The sequence below is a fragment of the Ptychodera flava genome, chromosome 19, assembly GCF_041260155.1.
Source record: "Ptychodera flava strain L36383 chromosome 19, AS_Pfla_20210202, whole genome shotgun sequence".
Lineage (NCBI taxonomy): Eukaryota > Metazoa > Hemichordata > Enteropneusta > Ptychoderidae > Ptychodera > Ptychodera flava.
The window spans coordinates 33,695,620-33,722,299 of NC_091946.1; the positions used below are offsets into that span (position 1 = coordinate 33,695,620).

General features: G+C 37.7%; 3 protein-coding genes across 3 annotated transcripts in view; 2 read left to right on the forward strand and 1 right to left on the reverse strand.

The window, feature by feature from the left end:
* The first annotated feature begins 5,072 nt into the window (after window positions 1-5,072).
* LOC139119338 (WD repeat-containing protein 44-like) overlaps window positions 5,073-26,680 on the forward strand; it is a 52,819-nt gene continuing 31,211 nt past the window's right edge. The window contains exon 1 of the mRNA XM_070683107.1: window positions 5,073-5,286. Coding sequence (XP_070539208.1) covers window positions 5,219-5,286 — 68 coding nt within the window. The 5' untranslated portion in view covers window positions 5,073-5,218. The remainder of the gene's footprint in view (window positions 5,287-26,680) is intronic.
* Window positions 6,905-22,468, forward strand: LOC139119336 (uncharacterized). The gene is made up of 8 exons (XM_070683105.1): window positions 6,905-7,484; window positions 9,458-9,562; window positions 10,349-11,136; window positions 12,095-12,281; window positions 12,840-13,097; window positions 13,512-13,682; window positions 16,682-16,830; window positions 17,342-22,468. The coding sequence occupies exons 3-6, from the start codon at window positions 10,405-10,407 to the stop codon at window positions 13,607-13,609; spliced, it is 1,275 nt and encodes a 424-aa protein (XP_070539206.1). The 5' UTR covers window positions 6,905-7,484; window positions 9,458-9,562; window positions 10,349-10,404; the 3' UTR covers window positions 13,610-13,682; window positions 16,682-16,830; window positions 17,342-22,468.
* LOC139119337 (uncharacterized) lies at window positions 17,341-25,094 on the reverse strand. Its single transcript, XM_070683106.1, has 3 exons — window positions 24,772-25,094; window positions 20,582-20,809; window positions 17,341-17,669 (listed from the first exon to the last, which is right to left on the reverse strand). The coding sequence occupies exons 1-3, from the start codon at window positions 25,032-25,034 to the stop codon at window positions 17,507-17,509; spliced, it is 654 nt and encodes a 217-aa protein (XP_070539207.1). The 5' UTR covers window positions 25,035-25,094; the 3' UTR covers window positions 17,341-17,506.

Here is a 26,680-nt window from a genome sequence, read left to right on the forward strand (position 1 = left end):
AGACGATGGCCTTAAAACTTTAATGTCAAGGTAAAAATACCGGTATATGTAAAATCAGTATATAAGCCTTTCGAAAGATGTTTTGTGATGATTTTGTAAAATCGATCGAATTTACCAGTTGGTTGCATCCGTAGTCAACACAAGTTCGTCCCCGGATGACAAACCATATTGTTCGTTACACGATTGAATATGTCTCGCAGCGGTCGACCCGTAGAGTTACAGAAGAGAGTTGGTACTAGTCGACTCGTGTCTCAGATATTGTGGAAATACCATGGCAGTACTAAGTTAGCTTGAACATGGCGCTTGCCAGAAAGGGTCGCGATATGTGCTTAAGGTAGGATGCGCCTCGACAGTGAAAGACTTGAACTTTTGCTGCAAACTTTCTTAAGCCTTCAATGAAACTTTCAACCACTCTCTTACCAAATCAAGAATAAAATCAGGGGTCATATGCAAAGTTTGTTACCAGAAAATACAAATATCTCACATTGACCGATATCTGAAATTCAAAGTGGCCGCCATCCCTGTGTAAACTCTTGGAGGAAAATAAATTTTCGATTTCCTGAAAAAATAAGACGATGAATTGCTTACTTTCTCCAAAAGCTTTAAAATGAACCCTCACTAGCGCTAGACCAGAAGAGTACTGGAAAAATTGAGAGTCCAAATATGTGTCTCCGATGCGCACTCTACCTTTTTAGGGCATGTGGAATGTGACATTAACCTTACCATACCATCCGGCTCTCTAAACAACATCGGAGAAATTTACGGGCACTAAAAAGCGATCATTTGAATACAGGACACCTGCAATATAAAGTCAGTTCTCGTTCCGTCTCTTGAACTTACCAACGCAAAGTCTTATACTCGTATTTTATTTCGAGTGAGGATTGATACACCGTTTTTGAAGGTTATAGTAAGCCTGCACATGGGTTATTTTTCTCCGTCATGGTGGGTTCCGTTGACTCTTTAACCTAGGAGCCGGAATCATGAAATTTTACCTTGGTGCACGTGTGTTTTGGGTTTTTCATAGTTGCATATAACTTTATATTGTCTTTATTTAGTTTCAAGAGTGCACAGTGCCTCATATTGATAGCCATATAAACAAGAACCGTCTTGAGTTTTCGATCGTTGAAAAAATAATATGACGTTTTTAAGACAAGTCGATGGATGTACAAAACGAAACGGCAAAGGACTCTGAGTATTTTTGATGAATTAAATATGTGTGTTTTTCTCATAAAATTTTCGCCAAAGAGGGTAGATTTGTCGGGAATCTTTTCACCTTGCTAAATTGATTGGCCGGGAGGGGCTTTAAGTACAATTAAAATTGATTGTTAAATCGATTGTTCTTTGCCCAGGAAAGTGCAATACCTACATTGTGTGAGGTGTGAAAACTTCAAGTCATCTCTCTCTCTCTCTCTCTCTCTCTCTCTCTCTCTCTCTCTCTCTCTCTCTCTCTCTCTCTCTCTCTCTCTCTCTCTGTCTCTCTCTCTGTCTCTCTCTCTTTACAAATTTGACTGTCATTTCGATTACGCGAAATACAATCAAGTGTTCATAGTACTCGTCCAGGAGTATGCAAGCTCAGATGACGCCCCCTAACGACTGGAATTGATATTCTTATGAGATCGACAGTGCCTCAGACTAAGATAGTCAGTGCAGTCGAAGTCGTGCGCGGGTGCTTTGCTCACTCTTACCCGAATCGGTTGGAGTTTGCGGATCATCATTATGCAAGTGAATCTTTTATAATTAAAGCAGCCTTTTTTCTGATCGTAAATGGATATCATAATTTTGCATAGAGTTTTAACAAAATGGGAATGCTCTCAGCGGAAACTTTACAGTTACAACATATGTTAAGTGAGAAATATATTAAATTTATTGTTGCTTCTCTGTCCTCATCAATCCGTGTATTTATACATGTATACGTGTTCGTACCTCGATCATTCTGACAGCACCAAAATGGAGGCAGAAGGAGTTGATACCAAATCAAGTATACGTTTCAGTTTCTCATACCAATGTGTATTGATGCGTTTTCAATGGAAACTACTTTAAATTGCTTTCTTAATCTTTTCGTCTAATACTGAAAACCAACCGAGGGCTACGACATGATGTAATAAATGATGTAATACCTTCATGATGGAATATTATTATCATAGGCATAGAGATAATAACAAATAATGTTTACACACACACACACATACACACACACACACACATACACACACACACACACATATATTGTTTGGCATCTACAAACTGTAGACGAAGTTTGGCCAAAATGGAAACAAAAGGTAACGACCGTGCCTTTTTTATCGTGCGTGTTTTAGAAACTGTGCATCGTGCTCGGCTTTTCATTTCATGTGAGAATTTTTTGTTCTTGACGATCCAGTTTCGGACGGTCGACAAATATATCTTTCATTGCATTGACCGATACAATGGATGACTGGACATGATTTCTGATATCTACCGGAAACACATGCTGATGAAAGGCTGTACATTAGTATTTGAGGTGATAGCTGAGCTCGTTTAAAAAGGAGACGTTGTTCTCAATAACGATGAAAGCTAAAAGGGTGTATTTTATTTTAGGGTCATGGTGAAGTAAAGGAAATTTAAAATACTATATATTCATTCAGAGGATACTAATCTTTCAGGAAGCTCATAAAACAGTTAATTCCGTCGCTCGGTTGCCTTCACGTACGGACATGATGTATATAGTGACGTACACCGGTCACGTTGAAGTTGATACGAATGTGGACATTTGCGTAACACTACATGGAATGGACAATATTACCCACAATGTAACATAACCGAGGCGTTACACACGTACAAATATGTTCCGTTCTGCATTTATGTTCATCTGGGATGACCGGGAAAAAACCTGATTGCAATTCTTAGTCTGATTTCAGAAACTAAGCTTATATTAATCAGGAAAAGTTGCTGTTCGAAGTTCAAAGGACAACAACAACATATCAATAATAACAAGAAGTAATAGTTATAAATGTAAAGGCATATATATATATATATATATATATATATATATATATATATATATATATATATATATATATATATATATAAGTTAAAATGATAAATAATACCGGGGTTTAGTGTCTCTGTTTATATATTCAAAATGTAAAGTATCTTGATAAATAACAAATAACTCATGTGAAAAACAAACAAACGATTCAACGAAAATAAAATAAACTAACAAAAAAATCCACTCGCAAACACAATACAAATTTAAATGAATAAAATTTCATCACATTTTTGGGAACGAGTCTTTATGCTGCCTTATATAGATGTACATTTGTAGAAATTTTACTAGGTGTATTGTGTTTTGATTTGAAACCGAAACCACAGTATGCTTTTAATAGGCCTACCACTCTGCATTGAGCTTTGAACCGGACAATTCCCGATCTTTAGGGGAGAACCATTTGATTTCGGGGGAGGGGGGTATGGAGGAAGTGGGTATGGGAGCAATTTTTTTTCCTGTCAGAGTGACAGCAATTTTTGTTTTCTACTGTCAGACCTCCATCAATTTTTTTTTTCCAAATGGGGTAGCAGTGCAATTTTTTTTCATTGGTCATCAAGTTTGTAATGCGTTGTATATAAGGGAGTCGTCATTATTTACGGCCTGAAACTCCGAAATTTCAAGTGACCCCCCTCGCCAACCATGATGAATTTGAGTAACCTCCCTCTACTAACTCTGAAATTTTGACTGATCCCCCCACTTAGAAAAGTTAAATACCAATACATATAATTGTAAAATTTACAAAATACAGCAACAGTAAAGACCTTTCAAATCCTGATGTACTCTGCTAGACTATCATCAGTTATCTCATGATGTTCAAAAAAGGTGAACCCATCAAAATGAAATTCAAAGTCACAATAAAATTAACATATAAAAGCTCACGCAGTATCTAACCATAAAGTATATTGTTTAATTATGATAGGTATTATGACAGGGTTTTCACTAGGATATCTGACCGGGCAGAATTTGAAAGTACAGAGGGAGAACATGCGAGAGGCTTAGAGGGAAAGTGTCACAGCGGCTTTCCCCTATCTTGCATGGAAATTTTTAAGATATTGATGTGTGCAATGGTGCAGTCTGGTGCAATCTGAGAGGTGTTTTTAATTTTTTTTTCCTAAGTGAAACTGTTAGAATACCCCAAGGGGGGAGAGCACAAGAGGGGGTTTCCCCTCTCGTATTGGAAATTTTGAGAAATTGATATGTTTAATGGTGCAATCTGAGAGGATTTTCAGTTTATTTTGCACTCGGTAAAACTGTTTGAAAATGACATTGAACACTGATATGTTTTACATTTTTTGCATGATCAGTGTTTTAGTCACAATATTCGACAACCAAAAATGACAATACAATTTGTGAAAAACAAAAAAAAAAAAGGAAAAAAAGGAAAGTGAAAAAGGAAAGTGAGGGCAACTCCACACATCGGCTCTACCAAGAGTGTTTAGTATTACGATATGGTGAATAAAAAGATCATTGCATTTATTTTGTGTGGAATACATGGCGAGATACCGGTGAATCGATAGTGCTTTGACCCTAGTCATCTGATCTGGGTCCCCGGTAAACCGGTTTGTTGATTGAGTGATTCGTCTCAACGTTGTTTCGGAACCAAACAGAAATCCTGAAATATGATTTCTTGGGTCAGAAAAGGGAAGGAAAACGTTGAGTGTACTGAGGTGTAAAGTAGACCTATGTAGTGCATGCTTTTATCATAAGTGCTGGGGAAAAAACAGAAGAATTGTTTGTGGTAAAAACATTTGATTTCTGAGGGGGGTATGGAGGATTTTGAGAAAAAAAAATTGTCACCAGGTGAGATAGAAGAAAAAAATTGATCCTGTCATGGCCTGAGAAAAAAAATTGTCATGACAGACAGAAGTGAAAAAAATTGTCACATGCACCAGAAATTAGCAAAATTTGGAAACCTTATTCACATTTATTCAGAAGATTCCTGCACTGTGTTCTCCCTCAATCAAACTTTTCTGCACAGAGATTACGAGAGTGCTTCACGGTCCCTCCCGGCTCGTGCAACGGAAGTACTAGTCTCGTTGTGGACGAGAACAGCCGAGATGTTATTCAAGATGGCGACATAGGTTAAGTGAAGTTGTCCCCGATCCGGTACATAATACCGAATTAGACGCCTACGCGAGAAGTAGGCTCATCATCAACATTCTTTTAAGCATTTCAAAAAGTTTTAAATGATTGAAAATGTCTTCAGGGAGCGACTCTGATGAATTTTACGACGCCACAGAAGACGTTGGAGCAAGTCCTGCCAGGTAGGTCTTTAGTGAAAGACGGTCAGTGACAGAAGATGAGCGTGTGTGATTCGTATATAACGGTGTGTGTTGTGCGTCATTTACCTGTGGTATACTTTCGCAATACATTGCAAATCAAGTGTATTTCACTGCAGCATTTTTCAGCTCTGTTTCATGTGCTGCGTGTGCAACGCTGATGGTTTTAGGGTCAACAGTCCGTCGTCCCAGAGGTATTCGTGATATGATAATAGATAAGTTTATCATCAGCAAACGTATTCGAGATAAAAGTACCCGCTGCTTGTACTTCGTTCGCTCTATCGCTATTTCGGCCTGAGATTTCCTAAATATTCAGTGGACAATTACATTTCTGTCTCGTGGGCGTGGCCAGACAGGAAAGTAATGAAACAGCGGATGTGCTAGCGTATTCCAACCAAAAGTGTTCACGAACGTCGTTGTTTCGAGTAAGATCAACAAAGAAAATACGTAAACAAATATACAGCAATGCGTTACATAAACCCAGCTTTATATTTTTCTGCCGATTGATGTCAAAAGTACAATTGCATTGTTTACATTTGACAAGAAACAACGTGAACGACATTTGTCAGCAGTGTTGGCCAAGAGGGATTTCAGAGTTGTGACTCACTTGTCCACAAACAGAATTGACAGTTGCTGTATGTATGAAAAGATGCCATTCCCGAAGGACACCCAATCTGAAAAACAAAACATCACAATTCCTGGTAAATAATATGATAAGATAGGACTCTGCTTGCTCTTCATGTAGGTCTGTATGTTGTTACCGGCCACACAGTGGTTGGAAGCATGACCCGTAACAACACACAGACCTACACGCAGAGCTAGGAATGAGCATTTTAAAATCGGAGGATTCAAGTTGATTCAAGCTGTGTGATTGTAGTGATTGATTATGTTATAAGCAAGTTACAAGAGCCGATAAAGATGTTAAGGGCTCTTCAACATTACCCGCTCCCATGTCATATAAATTTTAGCCATTCTTGATAAGTTCTATTTATGAGAGACTGGCATTCAATTTGTGTAGACTCTCAACTCACAGATATTTGTCAAAATAAAAAGCTTGGAAATAAACCCATAAAAGTCTCAGGCAAAAGAAAGAACGTATTGTAATGCAAGGTTTCAGGAAAAAATTTAAAAGGTCTTTGCACTCATTTACATGTAAAGGTTTCCCTTTGTAAATTGTCCTTGTGTCGTATGGCTGGGTTTTTTTTCAAATAATTTTGCACTCTCATAGAAAAATATAGTTCTGTTGATTAACCTAAAATGTATTTGCTAATTGGAAAAGTCTCTCCCCATCCCCCATATCCTGGTGCAAAAACAAAAGCAAAAATGTGAAGTTGACAACCCTGTGTGTATGAGCAGTTCCCAACCTGACACTTTGTGATGAATTGCAACACATTTAAGCTGTTTGTAGAAAGATCGTCTTCCTTGCTCCGATTTTGGCAACTTTTGAATTTCATTGAAGCCAAATGAGCTTTTGTCTGTTCAGTTTAATTACTGAATAGCAATCATCACGTTTAAAGGGCCTATGAACACGACCAACCTATCTTCATTGCATTAGGAACCTAAGTATAATTAATACGTGAAATAAATTCATTATTGCTGAAAGCCGTATCGTTAACCACAAAATATGCACTTTTTAACCCAATCACGGCGATTTGAAAGAGCCCGCCAAAAGACCGGAAGCGCTCTTTGGACGATCTCGCAAATACGGAAGTGACGTAGGCGAAGGTGTACGGTTTATGGCGCCAGTGCGCTTTACATGTAGTGCAGCCGAGCCCAAAGTTGAGCCACAGACAAGGATAGTTGCCAACTTTTTGCGTTGCGGCAGATAGCCATGCCAAATTTTTGCGTTGCGGCAGGATGCTCCAAGTGCTATAGTGATGGTGTGTCACTTTTCAAGTTTCCAAGGACCCTGGATTATGTGAACAGTGGGCAAAGCAAGTCCAGCGCACGAGGGACAAGTGGACACCCACCCACAGATCGGTTGTATGCAGTGATCATTTTGATGTTTCTTCCTTCGAATCTGCGCCAGACCTGAAAGCTAAAATGGGATTCAAGGTGCAACATAGGAGGGTACTAAAGCCGAATGCCGTACCAGTATTTTTATTCGACCTGCTGCGGAGTCCGTTAGTCGAGACCCCAAACGGAGAAAATCGACAGCTGTGGAGAAACTGGCCAGGAAAAGGGTAAGCTCTTTCTTTGTGACATTGTGTGCGCGGTTTGTGCGCCATTTTGAGTGCCCGATGGTTTCGATGCGTGCCGATCTCCAGTTGATAGTTGAAATACCACATATTAAAATAAACAACTTGTATTACTGATAAATGCCAAACTCCTTTGTATTATTCCATGTTGTAAAATGTCTTTTTCGATCGCCAAATGGAAATCTATAGTGTCGGTAAAACGAGGTCCAACTTTCGCGTCAAAAAACCATAGTGTGACCGGACGAGAGAGGCCTTACTGTTCCTTAATAACAATGGGGCTGACACAAAAACTCTGAGGGTGAATGCTCGAAATCGAAGACTAAACGGGGGGCTCAGGTAGTGATAAGTTGTACAAATTCATCTTAAGTATGCAACAGTTGTGCACATTTATGTCTGTGAACAAGGTAATGGCGTCAAATCTTGAAGTTTACGAACACACTTTGTCAACAAATGTCAGAGGGGACGCCATCTTGGAAGTCGTCTACTCGAACGAACGGCCGCGATGAAAGATCGCGTGAACGGAAATAGTTGTATATCAAAGCATGGAGGTAGCAGAGACTACCTCCATGGTCACATTGAATGTTGTGAAGATTAGGAAGTCAAGATGAGTGCAAAAATTTCCCCAAAACGTATTTTTTCCAAGAAACTGCTGACGAAATGTATAATGAAACGTCTATGACCTTTGGCATCGTTTACCAATATTCGAAGGGAAGGAATTGCCATGCGGGCGAATTGTACCCTATACATTTTCCTATTAGTTCTCTGCTCCAAATAGGCTCAGCTATGCAGCGCAAATTAGCGCCTACGGTTTTTCTAAAGCAGGAAGTAAGGTTCGCAATAGTGCCGTACTTGAACAACATCATGCTTTTTCATCAGTGCGCACCTGTCTGACCAGAAACAATGGCTTGTATCTGTGATAATGGAAACACAAAAGTCAGCGCACGGTGGTCAGCGTAAGGACAATCTTCCATTTTCTTTCACTGGACTTATCAACCCATACAATATTCTCACAGAAATAATTTGGAAACTACAAATACATCCTTCACGGGACTCATTATTTTACAGTTAGTCACCATTCAGCTATTTAAAACATATTGGGTCCGATTTTGGTCACCCTGTCTCATTACAATATTCTCAGGGAAAGAATTTGAAAACTTCGACTTTCCAGAGGCTGCCAAATTGTGATCATGCTAATTAGCCAAAATTATTTTTCCAGATTTGGACTTTATACCAACATTTTCAACTGGTGTCATGAAGATTTTGGCAAAAGATTTGAGTTTTAAAAATCGTCCGGTCACCCTATTATCATTGACTATTGTCTATGCTAAAACACACACACGTAAAGAGAGATGATTAATTCCCCCCTCTACTGTCTATGATTAAACTCGAATTTCATGGTAAGACCAGTAGTTTTGTGGCACAAGGTGTTTCAATACTGGCTTTATAATGTCAATATGTTCGTGTTTTATCGGCAGGTTTTAATGCTCTCCTCAAATTTTGTTCTGCACCAGTTTGCGAGAAACCATGTACAAAATAGGCATAATGCAGAAACCTTGCAAATAGGTAAACACCTCGCTGTTGTCAAATGCTTGTTTATGTATAGACTTGAACAGTTGCCCTTAAGCGAGGTGTGAAGTAGTTTATTTCTCGCTTTTCTTTCTACCATCGTGATATTTGACAGCAATTTTAGGGTGCTTAGGTGATTGTTCTAATATGTGATAGGAATACAGTACGGAAGGTCGTCCTGATTTGAATCGTTAATATTTGTGTTGTCATTTGTACTATACTATCTATAAGGATTTTTGTTAATGTTGGGAGTATAATTTGCTCTCAATCACACCTGCCTGATACAAATGGTGTTTGGCATGATTAAGTGGCAGTTGTAAACTTCATAAAGATGCTATAATTTTACTTGAGTTCTGTTATGTGAATTTGACATACACGCATACTTTTTGTAGGAAGTTGCTGAGTTACTCAAACCAAATACCCAAGCACATGTTTTACCGGTACATGAAGGTGAAGAAGATGCAGTGGAAGAGTCTGGGAAGGTTACATCAACTGTGGTGAGTGTTACTTACCTTAGAAGTTGACATAAAGTGATGCTGTGGAAACTTGTAAGTTGTGTTACCCCTTGTGATGGTGTTCAACATAAGAAAATCGATAGCAGAATTTTAAACTTGTTATATGCATTTCATACATATACACTGTTTATGTATTGCAGTATATCCCAAAAAGTATTACCATTATTGCTATACTTTTTTACATAGGTCTCTCAATGTAGTCAGACAAGCAGACAACCGAATACTAGGAGAAGTGTTAGGCTACAAGTCAGTATGAGAAGGAAGGGAATTAGTAGAGGTATATGTAATAGTGTAGTACATAGACTAAAGATGGTTGTTCATGTGACACTATCTTGCAAGTTTTAGATTAATGTGTTAGGATATAAGTTATATAGGTTTATGTAGGAAGGAAATGAATTAGCAGAGGTACATGTACACGTAATTGTGTAGCAAACTGACAAAGGTTGCAACTGTCCTAGCAAATTGTCTTTGCTACAGTAAATACAATAAAATACGATACTATATTAATCTTCACTGGGAAATTACTGAGGCTAATTCCAAATCAACACAGACACAATAGTCAGACTAAAAAAACACACAAATACACAAATGTAGACGTTATCTTAAAAATCCATTCATGAGAAATTGTAGTTTAGGTCAAAAACATGAAAGTCAACTTTACATAAATATTGTAAATTTTATCTTTGTATGATCATGTGTCACAAATTGAATGTGTGGGTAAATGTTGATTTTAATCTGAGTTTTAACACTTTTACGTCTGTTCAACAGGCACTCAAACTACGTTGAATGTAAAAACATCTGAAATTGGGGTCCAGACAGATGCAATGCCAGTACCAGTCGTTGTAGAGAGTTCATCTGTTGACACAGCCTGTGATGCACAACAGTCATCGTGCAGATGTGATGAGCCTGCCAGTCCATTGAATGCAGCTGATCACCGAAGTGATGATGATGACTTCATCCCATCTGACAGCGAGTCCAACACCACTGTATCCAGTGTTTCCAGTGTGTTGACCGATGACAGTACGCCGTCTGTACATGATGACCAGAAGTATATCATTTTCTGGTCATGTTTGCTTTCATTGATCAGGCTGATCCACTGTCCAAGGTGTGGTGAAGCTAACATGAGACAATCACGGACATTGAAGGGGACAATGCTATTGCTGGTATTGAAGTGTACAGCTTGCCAACACAAAACAGGGTGGAACAGCCAGCCATATGTCGGCAATATACCAGCTGGCAATATTTTGCTGTCGTCAGCTATATTGACTTCTGGTGCTCTGGTCAGCAAAGTTTTGCGTATTTTTTCTCACATGAGGGTTGCTGCTATAACAGCCAGAACATTCTTTAGACACCAGTCCCAGTTGTTGCTGCCTTCAATTAGGCATGTATGGGCTGAACAAAGGACGTGGCTCCTGGCATCTCTTCAGGCCGATCAACGAGACCTGGTGCTTGGTGGTGATGGCCGATCTGACAGCCCAGGTCATTCTGCAAAGTTTGGCTCGTACACTGTCATTGAACTAGTGGCCAATGTAATCATCGACATGCAACTGGTTCAGGTAAGTTTTCAAACGTGTGAGATACATAAAGCCTATCAAGGCAATGGACTCAATATCAGCTGACAACAAAGTCGGAGGTAGATATTGCGTTCATTTCTTGGTAAGCATCCACCATCTAAAATACACATGGGTGTGTCTTAATCACCTATAAGATTTGCCCCTCCTCATAAAGCAACTGTATACTTGATATTTATTCAAAGGCCAGGTTGATATCAGAGTTTTCTTCGAAAATGGTACACTCTGTAAATTATGCAAAAGGATTTGCATGTGAATCGTTTTATTTAACCAATCCATGTGCCCTCTTGCCTTGGGTTTCATAGGTGGGGGGGGGGGGGGGAGTTCAAGGCCATGTTTGTATACTGTGACGCTTCTATGGCCTCTCACATTGCTGCCATGGTGCCACCTGTAGAAAAAATGGCAAACGCGCTGCAATATGCTGCGTTCACGTACAGAATTCTGAAGAGCGCCTGAAATGATGTACTAGTGCTTGAAAATTAAAATACATACATGTATACTAATTACCTATTTTTACTTTAAACCGTATACATTACTATAACGACATCATTTCAGGTAGTTTTCTGTGTATGGAAAGTGAGCACAGCATATTGCAGCTCGCTTGCGGTTTTTTCTATGGGTGGCACCATAGTAGCGATGTGAGAGGCCATAGAAGCGTCACAGTATACAAATGCGGCTTTGAACTCCCCACATATGGAACCCAGGGCTACCTCTTGGGTATACTCAGTAATCCTGTGAAACAACAGACATGTTAAGTGTAGTTCTCAAACAATTTTCGTAATCCTCCCATTCATCACTCTCTGCATGTATACAGTCTGTAAGCCAGCCAATGAATAACAAATACACTGACCCAAATAACTTGCTTTATCTGATGCATTAAATTATCTTTATGTAAACAATGTCAACAACCTTCAGTAACACGTGAATTTTATATTTGAAACAGAGCAACGAGGTTGGTGGAGCAGTTAGAATGGAAAAGGAAGGGCTGATTAGATCTCTGGCAGATTTGGAGGGAGAAGGCCTCACCATTGGCACGATTGTGACAGACAGGCATGTTCAGATCCGAAAGTGGCTGCGAGAGAACATGCCCAATGTCGAACACCTCTTTGATGTTTGGCACATCGCTAAAGGTACTTGAAATACTTTGTATACATACTTTTCCATGATAACCTTGTCACCACAAGCGTCTGAAGTCCCATTGCAGTTCTGCTTGCAGCTATAGCTGCACTGCTAATGTGTTAGAGCTTAAAGGTACTGAGCTATGGTAATGGTACTGCCGAGTACTTGTTTTGCACATTGACCATGGCGGATAACATTCAGATAGCTGACATGGTCAGTCTGCAAAGTAAGTGCCCTTTGATCTGTCATGTGTAAAAAAGTAAGACATCAAAGACAATGAAACTGGGCTTACAAACGGTAGCCAATCACAATTCAATGACGTTGTGATATTTCTAAACATCATTACAAGTATCAAAACAAGTTCTATCACTCTGCAAAAGTTGTTTCTTTGTTTATTGGGATTTACATTTCAAAACGAGTGATAGAACTTATGTAATACGAAAAACAAAATCCCCTGAAGAGATTGTGAGCATTCACTATGCCCTTGTATTTATAATGTGTTTTTGTTGCTCTCAGTACTTTCACTTGTTGCACTTATGGAATAAAATGATTTTATTTTTTAATTAAAGGACTGAAGAAGAAATTGCTAGCAATTGCCAATGAGAGAGAGTGTCGAGAGTTACAACCGTGGATACCTAGTATTATTAATCATTTGTATTGGTGTGCAGTGTCTACCCCTCCAGGAGAACCAGCAACTGTCTTGGCGAAATGGGTCTCTGTTCTCAATCACATGGTTAATGTTCATACCCACAACGATGCACTCTTTCCATCATGTCTCCATGGACGCTTGCAAGGCAGAGAAGCCAGAAAACAATGGCTGCAGCCATGTAAGTAATAGGATATGTGGTATGTAAATTCAATAGTTTAAAAGGGAAAAATTACTCTCTTTTTGCCCAACATCATTTTACTTTAACTTTTAATCACATCCAAAAAAACTTGTTTTTGTGCTATTTACAAATTTGCCATGGCAACCACTACTTAGCATTGTGAATCCTTTACTATCGCTATAATTTGTTTAATGAAATCTTGAAAAACAGTACCAAATTTATCTGCAACTTCAAACAAGTTACAGAATTTCAAAACAAAACTAAACTTTAAGGAGCATTATGAGAAGTGATGGCTCTGCAAGTCATGTTTGTAAATTAACAATGAATATGATGTCTGTGCGCGGTGTAAATATAATTACAGAGTGACCGTTGGCAATTTAACTGTCCTATTAATTAAATTTATCCACAATGCAGGTTCTGTGACAATGGTTAAACTGGAACGCCTTCTTACATCCACTGCACTGTTGCGAGATATCAGACAAATGTCAGGACAGGAGCAAACATCTTCCTAGAGGCCTTCCACAGTTTGCTGAATCAGTTTGCACCGAAGATGTATTGCTTCTCATACCATGGACAGTCATGCAGGTATGACAAGAAATAAAACTGAGCAATAGGATATTAATGAGACTCCCAGTACCAGTAGTATTCAAACAAACAAGGTTGAATTGCAGTCCCCAAAATGTTTAAATATGTTACAGAGTCCAACACCCCATCTGTAAGGCCATCAATATGGTGAAATAACTGGTTAAACAAACATTGATGTAGCAAGATTGTAAGTCATTTGATCTGTACTTGACTGGTTTTAAACACAGTGTGAAGCTAATAACTAGGTTTCTGCCAACTGATTTAAACCCCGATGCGGGGTATAAAAGACCCCTAACTCATCGAAAATTCATAATGGCGCTTGAGTGATAACTGGCAACAGCAAGGTAGACCGCTCCATGAAAATCAGCCAAAGCGATTCTCAAACAAACATTATTGGCATACCATAAACATAGACTCTTTCATAAACACGTAGGCCATACAGTTATCCGCAAAGTTTCGCAAAGCATTTTAAAATTACGACGATTAGGGGAAAATCGCTTTCGTAACAAAGGAAATGGCCCCTTGGGAACAGTCGTTCCGTGATTCAAACAATTGTCAATCATTCAGTGACGCGCAGAGGTGTAAACTGGTCAAACATTTGCTGTGCATACGAGAACAATTACGATTTAAAACAAACCATGTGTACGCTTAGAGTTACATGTATATTGGCGTGCACACTAGGATGAAAACTTCGTGGTTGTCATAAGCTATTTTACTAACAAGCGTTTATGATGCAATGACAGCGCGAAGGTGAACCCTTTTTGGATGTGATGATTGGCAAGAGATGAGTCGGTATCGGTACGATGTATTCTTGCGAAAAGTGCGTACACTGTATTATGCAAAACTGCAGGCAGAGTCCATAGTTTACAATGACATCGAAAACATTATACATCAAAGCATAGCGGTAGCCTCCATGATCAATTTAATTACAGTCAGTCAAAGAGAGCCACTTTTTTTAAACAGTCCCCCAAATCTACGGTCGAAAGTACCGGTACGCTGATATAAATGCTAGCCCTGAAAACGGCCGTATGGTTTGTACATGTACACATGTTCTCACACATGGCAATGACATGTCGTGTTCGGAGGATTGGTAAGGTTTTGACATACCGATTGCCCCAGTAACGTTTGGACTTCTGTTATGGGAATTAAACAAAGCTTGTAAGACATCAAAACATTGTCAATGTCAGTTCAAGGTGAGCAAGTGAGCGTCATCACATGATCTTGTTTGAAAGGCTTAGGCCTAAGAGGATTTTTCACGTATGTCCAAGATCGCCTCATCGAGTTGGCACTAAATCGTAAGATTTCGACAAAGGTTGGACTTTAATTTCTTCAATAACGAAGATATCTATGAACCCAGTCCGTGGTTCATCCCATTGCTCTGAAAATAATCATAACTCGTGACGAGTTGTCGGGGTCACCCTAAAAGCAACCGGGTAGCCGACATACAGATATCGTGGTATGCGAGATTCATGGAAATCTCGATCCTTCCTTGATGTAGTGAACTTACTTTCTTTTTAGCAATCGGTCATGACGTCGCGTCGTTCACCTTTTCCTACCATTTTCCTGTCCGTGTTTCTCAGTCAATGTTCAGATCGATAATTTGTGATTTCAACATACGAAATTGCCAGCTTCGGATTATTTTTAATGTTTATGTTTATTACATTCTTGATGATTATTTCCACTACTTACGGCGCCAATTCCGTATGTAGATATGGCGGTCAGTAGCCGAATTATTCTCAATCGATGACATGACCCCTAAATGCAGCAAAAACTTAAGTAGATCAACTCAGCAAGCTCCTGTTTGATGAAATTGATATTTTTTCCTTCTTTCTTTTGCGTATTGCGAAGGCTGTAGTCTGAGCGTGATTTGAGAGCAAACAGATTATGGAGATAATGCAAACGATAGCAACCGTTACCAACAGACTCATTATGCAGAGCCATGCCCCAAAACGCCCACCCAAACTTGGCACTAATCCGGATCCCGGTCCATGTCGCGCCGGGCTTTAATGACTACTCTATCTGATAACGGTGATAATGTTCACGCCAAGAATAGGCTCATGTAAAGGATCACATTATGTTTAGTAGTGTTTTCAAAGTGCCTTTGAACCAGTCAAATAAACAGCCAAATCACTTTTACTGTTGGTAAATGACTCGTAACTTTGCTACTCATTTCGCCATATTGGTGAATTTATAGTTATTACTCTGTGTGTAATAGTATTTGTAGTTCACGCCTGACAAAAATACCTAATTGGGACTTATAGATTGGGTACTTACATACTTGTTGTATTTGACAGTCCACCCATCCAAATCAGATTTGCCCGAACAGAATTCGTTCAAACTGTGCACTAGTACAAGACCATGGCTTACATTTGCAATTCATTTTGTTTGCTGATCTAATTCAAGGGGGCCAACTGGCAGCTGTTTGGTTTAAATTGTTCCATTGTTCCATGTTCTGTGTCACTACACTCATTTCATGCTAGAATTTTTTTCAAACTGCAATCTAGTGAAAGATGGCTGTGTGGTTACCATTTTGTCTCGATTGATCTCTATCCAGTGCTATTACATAGCCACACCTTGACAGAATCCAAGTGTAAAGCTTGACACAAGGACAGGTTACCAAGCCATACATGTGCATTTAGATTATTTCATAATAAATTTGATATAGCCTACTGGTAAAGCCTTTTTGTTTTAAATATTCTATGTCTAAAGCTGTTTAAGCAGCATGCCTTGACAGAATTATTTCTTACTTAGACAAAAAGGCATGGCATCATATCATGTACTTATCATGAGCTCATTGTTTGTCTGGTACATGGTAGGTCAGCTATTGTGATATGATCAAATTCTTCATTTTGAGTTCTAATCATTGCATTATTAAAATTTTTTTCATGATCTTGTGGGGACTGTGACATCTACAATGTCTGGTTGTTTATGTACACAGATAAAACACTATTAGAGTTGTTGTTTCATAACTGCCTACATTATAATTTTGTGACTCCCAGGACACTGCTGGCCATATTACACTTCAATGAAAATGCTGGACGCAACCAACAGCATACAGAAGGTGATGAGGCACGATATCGACTGCAATTTCCTAAATGGAAGAAAGGCGGTTATACAGTGCGCAAGATACTAGAAGAGCCATCTTTTGGTAAACACTTTAAAAGCTCTCATTAAAAACCTTGTCATTGTTTGTCAGTAGGGATATATTATACTTCTGGTTCAGTGGAAAACTCATCAACAATGACTTGAAGTCCATAAATGTTTTTTCAGGCATTTTTGACCATTTACCTAAAGGTGCAAACTCAAATGGCATCATTGGATACAATGATACACTCAGAAAGTGGGGTCATGTATGGCAATAAGCAGTCAATCTCATGAAAATTGAATACATAATACAATACACTGCATGAGGTGGCACACCTTTATTTTTATTTCAACAATCATGTTAATTGGTTACTGAGCAACTTTTTTAACAGTAAATTCAGCATTTGATATGGTGGTATTACATCATCAATTACTATGAATTCATCATTTGAATAACAACTAACTTGTACAAGTATGAATTTGCAGAAATAAAAAATTCAAATTGGGCAAAGTTAAAGCAGCAATTCTGATTTTTATTTTTTCTTTCTGGGCTAATGGATAACTTTTTATTTCAGATTATGTCACAGAGATACTCAGAGAAGTGATTGCCATGTGCCACGTCCATGTCAATGAACGCAACATGACAGAACAGGAACAGCCACCTCCCCTGTGTGATGGTGTTGAGCGGCCAACAATAGAAGATGCAGTAGCTGCAACAATTAGGCGATTCGCTGCTCATCCTAACCCTCGAGACAGGCGTACCTAAATCCAACATAGTCTGCGGATGGGAAAGTCTGTCGAATCTTTGTAACAACACATGATGGTAGCACAACTCTAATCTCTTTGCCAAGATGGCCCCAGCACAACCTCACAAACTGTCTGTATGCTATGTACCTGTACCTCCTGAAATCGAAATGACATTATAATATAGATGACATCATAATATAATATACTAAATGGTGAATAGGTATATCTGTGCTCTCGCTGTCGCTCGTAACGTTCGTAAATTACGAACAAAAATGAAAATTTACGAAAAAAAATAAATGCCTGATCGGCCATTTACGAACAATTTTGTTATTTTTGAAGCCTGATTTTCAGTCAAGATTATGAATTCAGCGGTTGAATTAATTAATTAGCTCTGGACAATTCAAGCTTGAAAACGTATTTCATTAGGTCTGTACACGCCTACAATCATTGTAAGTCCTTCAACTCTCAGAATTTTTTTTTCTGAAAACCCTTGAAAATCTGCCTGACATCGCAAAATAATCATCCTTGCTGTTGTAAAACAAAAAAATTCGTAAAATAGAGTTGTGCTACATGTTCTCTCTGACGTACGTGGAGTGAACTCACTTTTTCTATATGTGCCGTAAAGTGGTATGCCCTTAACAGAGGTTGCAATTCTCTTTGTGCAAGTATGTGACGGTCAACTTCACTCGATAGTGTAATTGCACCATGTGCTTGGTAAATGGATGTAAACTTATTTGGAGCCATGGATCTTGGCATTGCTTACTGTTCAATGCATTTATCAACCTCAGTTGAAAAAGTACAAGTTTACATCATAGTCGAAACAGGCTCAGTCGACCAAGGCATTGCAGCTACGGCTCAACATTACGTAATTTGTGCTTACTAATATTTTTGAACCGAATTCGTAAATTTACTAACAATTTCGAAATGCCAGGGAGAGCACAATATATGAATGTATGTACATGTTAATATTCATGCTAAAGCTTAAAGATCCAGAATAAGATCCAGCTCCTTTCAAACAACATAATCTCTGTCAAATTCAAAATGAGAAAACAGCATAATCTATATTTCTTGGGAAAGCTTTGATATTTTGGTTATCAAACTGTAAGTATTTGTTGTCATTGTTGCTCATTTTTCACTATGCTTAAAAGTAATTTAGCATAACTGAATAGCTTGAGGATTTGTTACCCTAAAGGTATACAGTCACATGTAATCTAAATATGCCCATATATGGTCAAAGGAGCATTCCTTGGTATTCAAAATGCCCATGTGAGGGTGCTGTTTTTAAAAAGCGGCCACCCGCTTAAAATCTGTGATTGGTTAGATTTTCTCTTTCCATGGTAACTGTGGCAAAATTGGAACAGGTGACATTCAGAACTGGTGTTATTGTCAACAGGGATGGGGTAATGTGTGATCATATCAGTCATCTATGTAGGAATGCATATTTCTCTTTGTCAAAAATAGGGTAAATGTGTAATGTACTCGACAAGCCTGCTACTGAGAAACCATCCATGCATTTGCTACATTTAGACTTGAGTATTGTAACAGTCTGTTCTATGGTTCTAAAAATGACCAACTAGGTCATCTGCAGTCTGTTCAGAATGCCGCAGCCCATCTGGTTGCATATATATAAGCAAATATGACCACATCACTCCTGAGATGCTATCCTTGATATTTTCAGTTTTTATCAGTGCTTTTGCATCTTTTTAGCTCATTCCGTTGTGTGTGTGTGTGTATATATATATATATATATATATATATATATATATATATATATATATATATATATATATATGTATGTATATATGTATGTTTACCAAAAAGAGCCTATATGGCGAGTCAGTGGCATCTGTATGTATATATGTATGGATGGATGGATGGGTGGGTGTCCATCCAATACAAAAGCTTAGTATTTGGTGTACAGGTAGACCCAGGGGTTGAGATTTGATGTTCAAATGAACATGTCAGTGTCAGAAATATGCAAATGAGGTAAGAAAAATCTTGCTAATATGCAGGATTGGTGGTTATTAAATGAAAAAGCCTATACATCTGAATCAGAACTTTTATGATCTTTAACTTACATGTATTTGTATGCAATATACCTATTATGTGTTGGGAGTGACTGCAGTGACTGAAACAGCTTTTGAATCATTTCTTATGAATCATTTCCTGTCATTGTTCATGAAATTTTACATATTGGCAGACCTGCTCAAACTCTGCTATGCATGTTGCTGAAGTTGACCTCCATTACCTAAAGTTTCAGACCTTATTTACTTTTATCATTCTTGTTTTTCTGGTTTAAATACTTCTTGATAGACCAATTCAAACCAAATATAAGCACACTGTCCTTGACAGTTTTTTACTGCTGTGTACTGCACACTGAGATGTTTGTGGAGTGTGTTATTTAAAGGTGGGACTCGATTCTAATGATCGAGTTTGTTCTAGTCTGTAGGAAGGTTATGAAGGTGTCTTTTGTTTTCACTTGAAATTGTTATCCAGTGAGTAAATTTCCTGGCAATGCATTCTGACGCGTGACCCATTTGAAAGGTGTTCCATAGTTGAGGACCTCTGTGAAAAATGTTTCTACCGACAAGCATCATTCTTTTGTCAGTAATATGAAAATGGTAATATTGCCTAGTGATGTAATTGTGAATGTTAATTCCAAGAGACTTGTCTATATTTCAGACCAGTTCTTTGAAAGATTTTTTGTGTATAGGTGAAAATAATTGTATGGAATGTTTTGATATACACACCTTTGTCAGTGATGGATCAATGGGTGTAGAAGTTAAAATTCTGAAGAGAAATATCAAATTGATGTGAGTCTGGGTGAATGGTGTGATCACTGTGAGATGTGTAAATATCATATGATAATCCCTTGCAACATACATTACAACTCTGAATGTTCCCAGTTGATGTCATTGATGTCACATCAATAGTAATACCATATTTATTCATAAAAGGGCAATTTTAATTTTACTAAGTAAGGTCGATGTCAGATAGCAAAGACAGGTATCTACTATCGATATATTAAGTTTTCCAGTTTGTAAATATGATATGCCGTTGGTACTTACTCATGCTGCTTTGCTTGTGATCTACGATGGTGGCCATGATGGTCAATATAAGCAAAGTTAGCCACCCTCAGCACAAACTCATCTAAACAACAATTTGTGAAGCCTGGGTGGTTAACAATGCAGGTCAAATTACCATGCATCTCCTTTTCCAATTGCAACACGTCTATTTCACCACAACATACACATTCATTTACTGTTGGCATGTTACCACAGTTATTGCAGGTGCACCTGGAATCAAAGGGCCAGTAATGCCAATGTTTAGCTCACATTTAGCTATACCAATATGAGGTTATCGTATAAGCTGAAGTCTGTGGCATCTGTATGTATGTGGAAATTGTCCCGAAATATGCAAATTTGTATTTAAGACAATTTTGTCATTTTTTAGCGAGGAAAAAGATTCTCAAAAACTTGTCTTATAGCTTTGTAATTTGGTATAGAAGTCCAGAGGGATGTTAATCCGTAAATCTTCTGCTCAAAGTGTATGGAAAACCCTAAATTTGTATATTTTAGGTAATTTTCTCAGCATGTGACCTGAAATGACCTATACCAACCCAGGATATTTTGTGAGACAATTTCAAAGGCTGTGAACATAATTTTGCCATATTTAGTATCAATTTGTGGTGAAATTTGATCCAGAAAACAAAGCTGAGGTGAATTTTCATAGTTAACCAATTATTGCAGCTTTTCCATGTAAGACACACAATAACTGATAAGAAATTTGGATCCAGGGTAATTCCAGATGTCATAATCACCCCAACAGTAGAGAGCATTTCACTGTCTGTAACCACGGTTACTCTACCCCTCCGTGCTGTAACTAACCTGAGTGCTGTTTACATTGAAATGATAGCACTGATAGCATTAGTTAAAAATCCCCAAGTTTGTAAATAGATGTATCTTACATTTCCTGCCATCTGGTCGTTAATTTATCTTTTTATGCAAATGGTCTATACCAAGAGGTTGAACATCAAGAGGTTGAACATTTGATATCCAGGGGGGTCTAGAAGACTGAAGAGGTAGCATTATTATTTTTTTTTCCCACTCTCTTCTTTTCTTTTGTCAAGCCTTCCCTGGCTGAGGTTTTATTGAGATTTGCTAATGTATGTAGGATCTGCTTTTCCTATTGCTATAGAAGTTTATATTGATGTTCCTAAAATTGACTTTATTTGCTTTTGTCTTTCTTTTTTTACTGATTGAAATATTTCTTGAATGGACCAATTCAAACACAATGTAAGCACACTGTCCTTGACAGTATTTTTCATAATGTTTTCACCATTTTTGTTTCAAATGTCAACCGTAATGCTGTTCTACTTACAAATGTTCATTCTGTGATAAAATGTTATCTCATACTGCACTAAGTGCTGATTCAACAAAATATTCAGATCTGAAGAGTCATAGAATATGGAAACTAACAATGTATGTCAATGACTTTTGCAGGATGATAGAATTGTTATTTATTACTATTTTTTTAATAAAAATAGATTAGGTTGCATTTTAGTGCATTTTGTGATACTATTTCCAGTCACAGACAGTAGACTTTCAATTTGTCACAACAAATAAGATCTACAGATAACTTGCTGCCTATCATGACTTGATTAGTTTTTTATTACTCAAAATGAAAGTAAATCGCATTTAATTTTTATCAATATTTTACATCTAGTGCCAATTAATAAAATGTATATTCCATCGTGCATGATTTTCAAGTAATATGATTTTATAAAGCCAAGCCATCAAAGTTTACCGAGTGACCTCTCTAGAATAAGTTGATTGGGCTATCATTGTTGTGTCAAGATAATCTGGCCCAAAGTAGACTGGGCCCCTGTTTTCTGAAACTCAAGCACCAGTTCATTCAGTCGATTATTTTTCCAAATAAAGCTGCTATACATGCTACTTGCGAACAATGTTGGCTCCTTTTTTACTGTTATAGATGTGTCAATGCATTTTTTCTTTGTGTTTGGATGAGTCGTTTTCTTTGCTCTGCAGATTGTATGTTTCCCCTTTCAATGTATAAAATTTCATATTTAGAAGTCCAAAAGCTTTGTTATGGTAATGTGAAATATGTGATTGCAGACACAAAGTGTCAGTTTCACAAAGTACATGGAAAAAAAATTCATAACACCCTGGCCCCATTAATTGGGTTGAATAATGTGCAGAAACCAGAAAAATAGGTATGAGAGCATACTGCCCTAAGGACAAAATGAAAATAAACACCAGAATGTACTACGTAATACAAATTATTTTTTATTTTGAAAAGCAGTTTTTGAATAGAACTGTTCACGGTTACAGGTTTGTCAATAAATATAGCTGTATGCGGACATCAGACACTGCTGCTAGAAATGCAGATAAATTTTGCATTGCATGCATGGCAGTTTTTGCAGCTTGTACTCAAAAGTCGTGAATATGCCTTTTAGTACTGCTGTAATAACTTACAATATCAGTCGCCTACACAGATGAGTTTTCATCGTTTTTGCATCTGTAATTTTCAAAACAATATCAAAATCTATTTCAACATATTGATGAGAGAACACTGACGTAAACTGTGAACAGCACAATATATATATACATATATATATATATATATATATATATATATATATATATATATATATATATATATATATAAGAGCACACGGTGAATGTCATCCCCCTTCATTTGATTGAAATCCTGAAATCTTGAGCTCAAAGGACATTCACATTTGGTAATACTACATTATAGGATGTGGAAGTTGACTTATATAAACATTTTCTGGGTTGGAAATTTCGATTGTAAAATATTTTAAATCACTGTTACTCATTGATGTACAAAAATAGATCCATGAGTTACTCTACTTCAATCTACTTTCAACTATTGTTCAAAGGTGTGATTGAGGATTTTGACCTCTAGCTCTGGGATGCCCATTGAAGCCTATGACGTCATAGCGTTCTGGCAGTGCGTGGTTGTATTTTGCTCTGACTTTAGTGCCCTGAAATGAGTTTTTTTCGCAAATTGTTCGCATTTTAGGGAGAGATCTACGTTCTAAAAGCCATGCTTCCCGGACGAACATGTAAACATAAAAGAGGAGTAGGTAGTTTCTATAATTATACGAAATAATGTTGGCGAAAATCGACAGTTGTATCACAGTCCCTCTGCCACGTCTGTATGTTATGACGGCCGACATGTACTAATGCATCCCGAGTCAGTATAGGTACTGTTTATTCCGACCCATTCAAATTTCGGTGCGTAGTTGTGAAACTGAACATCTTAGAATTGAACATGTAGTTTGTCTTTTTTGATTGCTTTGTTTGAAAATTAAATTATTTTCGACCCTATCTACGACTGTCACGTATGTTATTGCCGACGATGTCGAGCTCCACAATTTTGTTCTTTCACATTGTCTGACTTTTTTCAAACGCATGACAATAATGAACGGATCATCTAAATTGACGTTGCCGATACCACTGATCTTCTGAAGGATGTTTGAAACTTACTGGATGCCACGTTTATGAGTTCATTTCATTTTGCTTTAAAGAAAAAGGCGATCGATTCCGCGACCGTTATATTGCATTAGCCACCGTCTTTCGAAAATGGCGACGATACTTCGAACCCAAAATATAAGTGCAATAATATTCAACAAAGTGTTAGTTATGGGTCTTGGCAAACATTTGACGGCTAAATTTCCTTTCACGCTGTTTTTCTTGATATTTTTAGACATTTGTTTTTATTTCGGTTAGGGCATAGACAGTAGAGAAACGTCTCTTACTGTCTATGGTTAGAGACGGCAGTCGTCTTTTTTTCGCTGTCCGGGTCAGGTTGTTTACATCCATTCGTTGTCCTCTCCATATACCGTTGTCCATGATTACCGTTCCATAAAGATTACGGGAGTCGCCTCTTGATACCTACTGGCCGTCGTGTGAACTACTCGCTAACATGCCTTTGTCCCAAATATTTATCAAGACAAGGATTAAAACAAAAAACAGGCCAGTTTACTAAACGGTGGAGTTGACATTGAGCTATAGCTCCGTGAGTAGAGTCAGTAACCGTGGTTTGATGTTACGATCATAACAGCAGTAATTCTACAGAGAGTCCGCTCGGCTTTTGGGTCATTTCCTACGCATTCATTGGCTATGCAACACTAAAGTATTAATCCCAATATCAGGATAATTCAAAGTACTATTTTCAGTCACAAAAAATGTTACACAAGTGTGATTCTTACCATTCAGTATTTTGTAATCGACCGATATCGACCACACAATTGACATCGTCATTGACAACTTCCGGGTCTGGCCCGTCGCTGTCTTCATCGGATGCCTGGCTATATGGCTCGAATCGATATGGTACAATTTGCTGTCCATCTGTTGTGTTAACTCTGAAGTTATTACTGTCGCAATTTTCCTCAATAGTTTCGGAAACGTCGCTTAGATCAATGCTGTGCTCGCTGACACAATCGGAATCTGCATCAGGTGTAGCAGACGCCATTGCTTTGTACGCCCGGTACGGGCCAGCGGGCTAACTGTACACCTTTGATGACGTAACAACATGGCGGCAGCTTTTTGCGGAACAATTACAAGCTGATGGTCGATACCGCATCTTAAAATGCGATTTTCATGGACACAAAATGCTCTGATGGCAAAGAAATTCGACAAGTCGATCATAAATTGATTATGCTTCAGCATGAATGGGTCAGAAAAGGCTTGAATTTTCATGTCATAGGCCCTTTAATGCAATCACAGTAACTGATAATTAACTTTTCACTTCAAGGAGGGATGTTATTATATTAACCCTTTGAGTGCTGCAATTTTTCCCACCAAAATTTTAGTGCAACATTTTATGAACTTTTATGAATTTTTCTGAAATTTTTTTGATGATTTTTGACCAAATGTATTTTACATTTCATTGGCTACATTTTTTTATCAAAATTTTAGCAAAAAATCTCAAAAGAATTGACAGGGATATGTTTTATAAAAGTGACAAAAATTGACTTTGGCGCTCAAAGGGTAAAGGTGTTATATATATTTTGTTGACATACCTTCTGAATGATATCTTGCCAAGGTTACTAGCTTCCTTCATGATGACATTTACCTTTTGTCCAAGGCTGTCTATAAACAGTATAAACAACTATCCTTTACTTATATCTGTGGCAGAAAATTTAAATGACAGCAACTAATTTCACTTAAGACCCTGGAGCTCCAGGGCCTGCCTTTCATTACAATAACACAATTATAAGTTCGTCAACAAGGAATCTTTTTCCTCATCCAGTGATCCACTAAAAGCATGCGTTAAAACCCAGACAGGAAATCCTTTATAAAAGGTTGTATGAATATGTATGAATATACATTTAATGATGTGTGTGTGTGATACATGTATATGTGTACTGTGAAAAGCCATATGTGCAGAAGTCTGTAAACCTTAGATTGTTCATGTCCATGGATTGTTGTACCCAAGAGAGCTTGGAAATGCTCAGACATCTAATTCAATACAAGCTGCATCTGAAACTACAAGAACTGAGGATTAAAACACACTATTTGCCTTGATTAAAACAGCTCCAACTTATGTCCTTCATTGATAGAGGCTAGATTAAAAGACAGGAAGATGGGTGAATTATACTGTGTTGTTCAGGAAGGTTAAAGGATGTAAGGTCAGCCAAATGAGAGAGATTGTTTAACCCTTTTAAGTGCTGTAATTTTTCCCACCAAAATTTTAGTGCAACATTTTGCCAGTTTTTATGAATTTTTCTGTAATTATTTTGATAATTTTGGACCAAACGAACATAACATTTCTTAGGCTACAGTTTTTCATCAAAATTTGGACAAAAATTTGAAAAAATTGACTGGGTACATTTTACAAAGGTGAAAAAAATTGACTTTGGCGCTCAAAATATTAAAGGGGACAGTTGACTGTATTATCCTGACATCAAAGAGAAATTCAGGAAAACAAGCATAAATTTTGGGCCATTAGCTGTAACTTTTGATAATTTTTTCCACAATTGTTGTTTTTAATGTCAACAACAGTTTCTTGTTCTACTTCCCAAACCATGGTGAGTCACTCAGTATTCAGCTTGTCAACTCTGTACAGGTATACTGCATTGTTATGTTATTGTAATTTTTGACAAGTGAATTCTGGTG

Bases quoted from the DNA above. Each gene is read 5' to 3' on its own strand.
- LOC139119336 (XM_070683105.1), top strand. From the start codon at position 10,405: ATGCCAGTACCAGTCGTTGTAGAGAGTTCATCTGTTGACACAGCCTGT. The intron at 11,137-12,094 runs GTAAGTTTTCAA...TATTTGAAACAG, and splicing joins TCGACATGCAACTGGTTCAG to AGCAACGAGGTTGGTGGAGC. The intron at 13,098-13,511 runs GTAAGTAATAGG...TCCACAATGCAG, and splicing joins AAAACAATGGCTGCAGCCAT to GTTCTGTGACAATGGTTAAA.
- LOC139119337 (XM_070683106.1), bottom strand. From the start codon at position 25,034: ATGGCGTCTGCTACACCTGATGCAGATTCCGATTGTGTCAGCGAGCAC. The intron at 20,810-24,771 runs GTAAGAATCACA...CTTTGATTCCAG, and splicing joins CGATTACAAAATACTGAATG to GTGCACCTGCAATAACTGTG. The intron at 17,670-20,581 runs GTAAGTACCAAC...TTTCGATTTCAG, and splicing joins TCACAAGCAAAGCAGCATGA to GAGGTACAGGTACATAGCAT.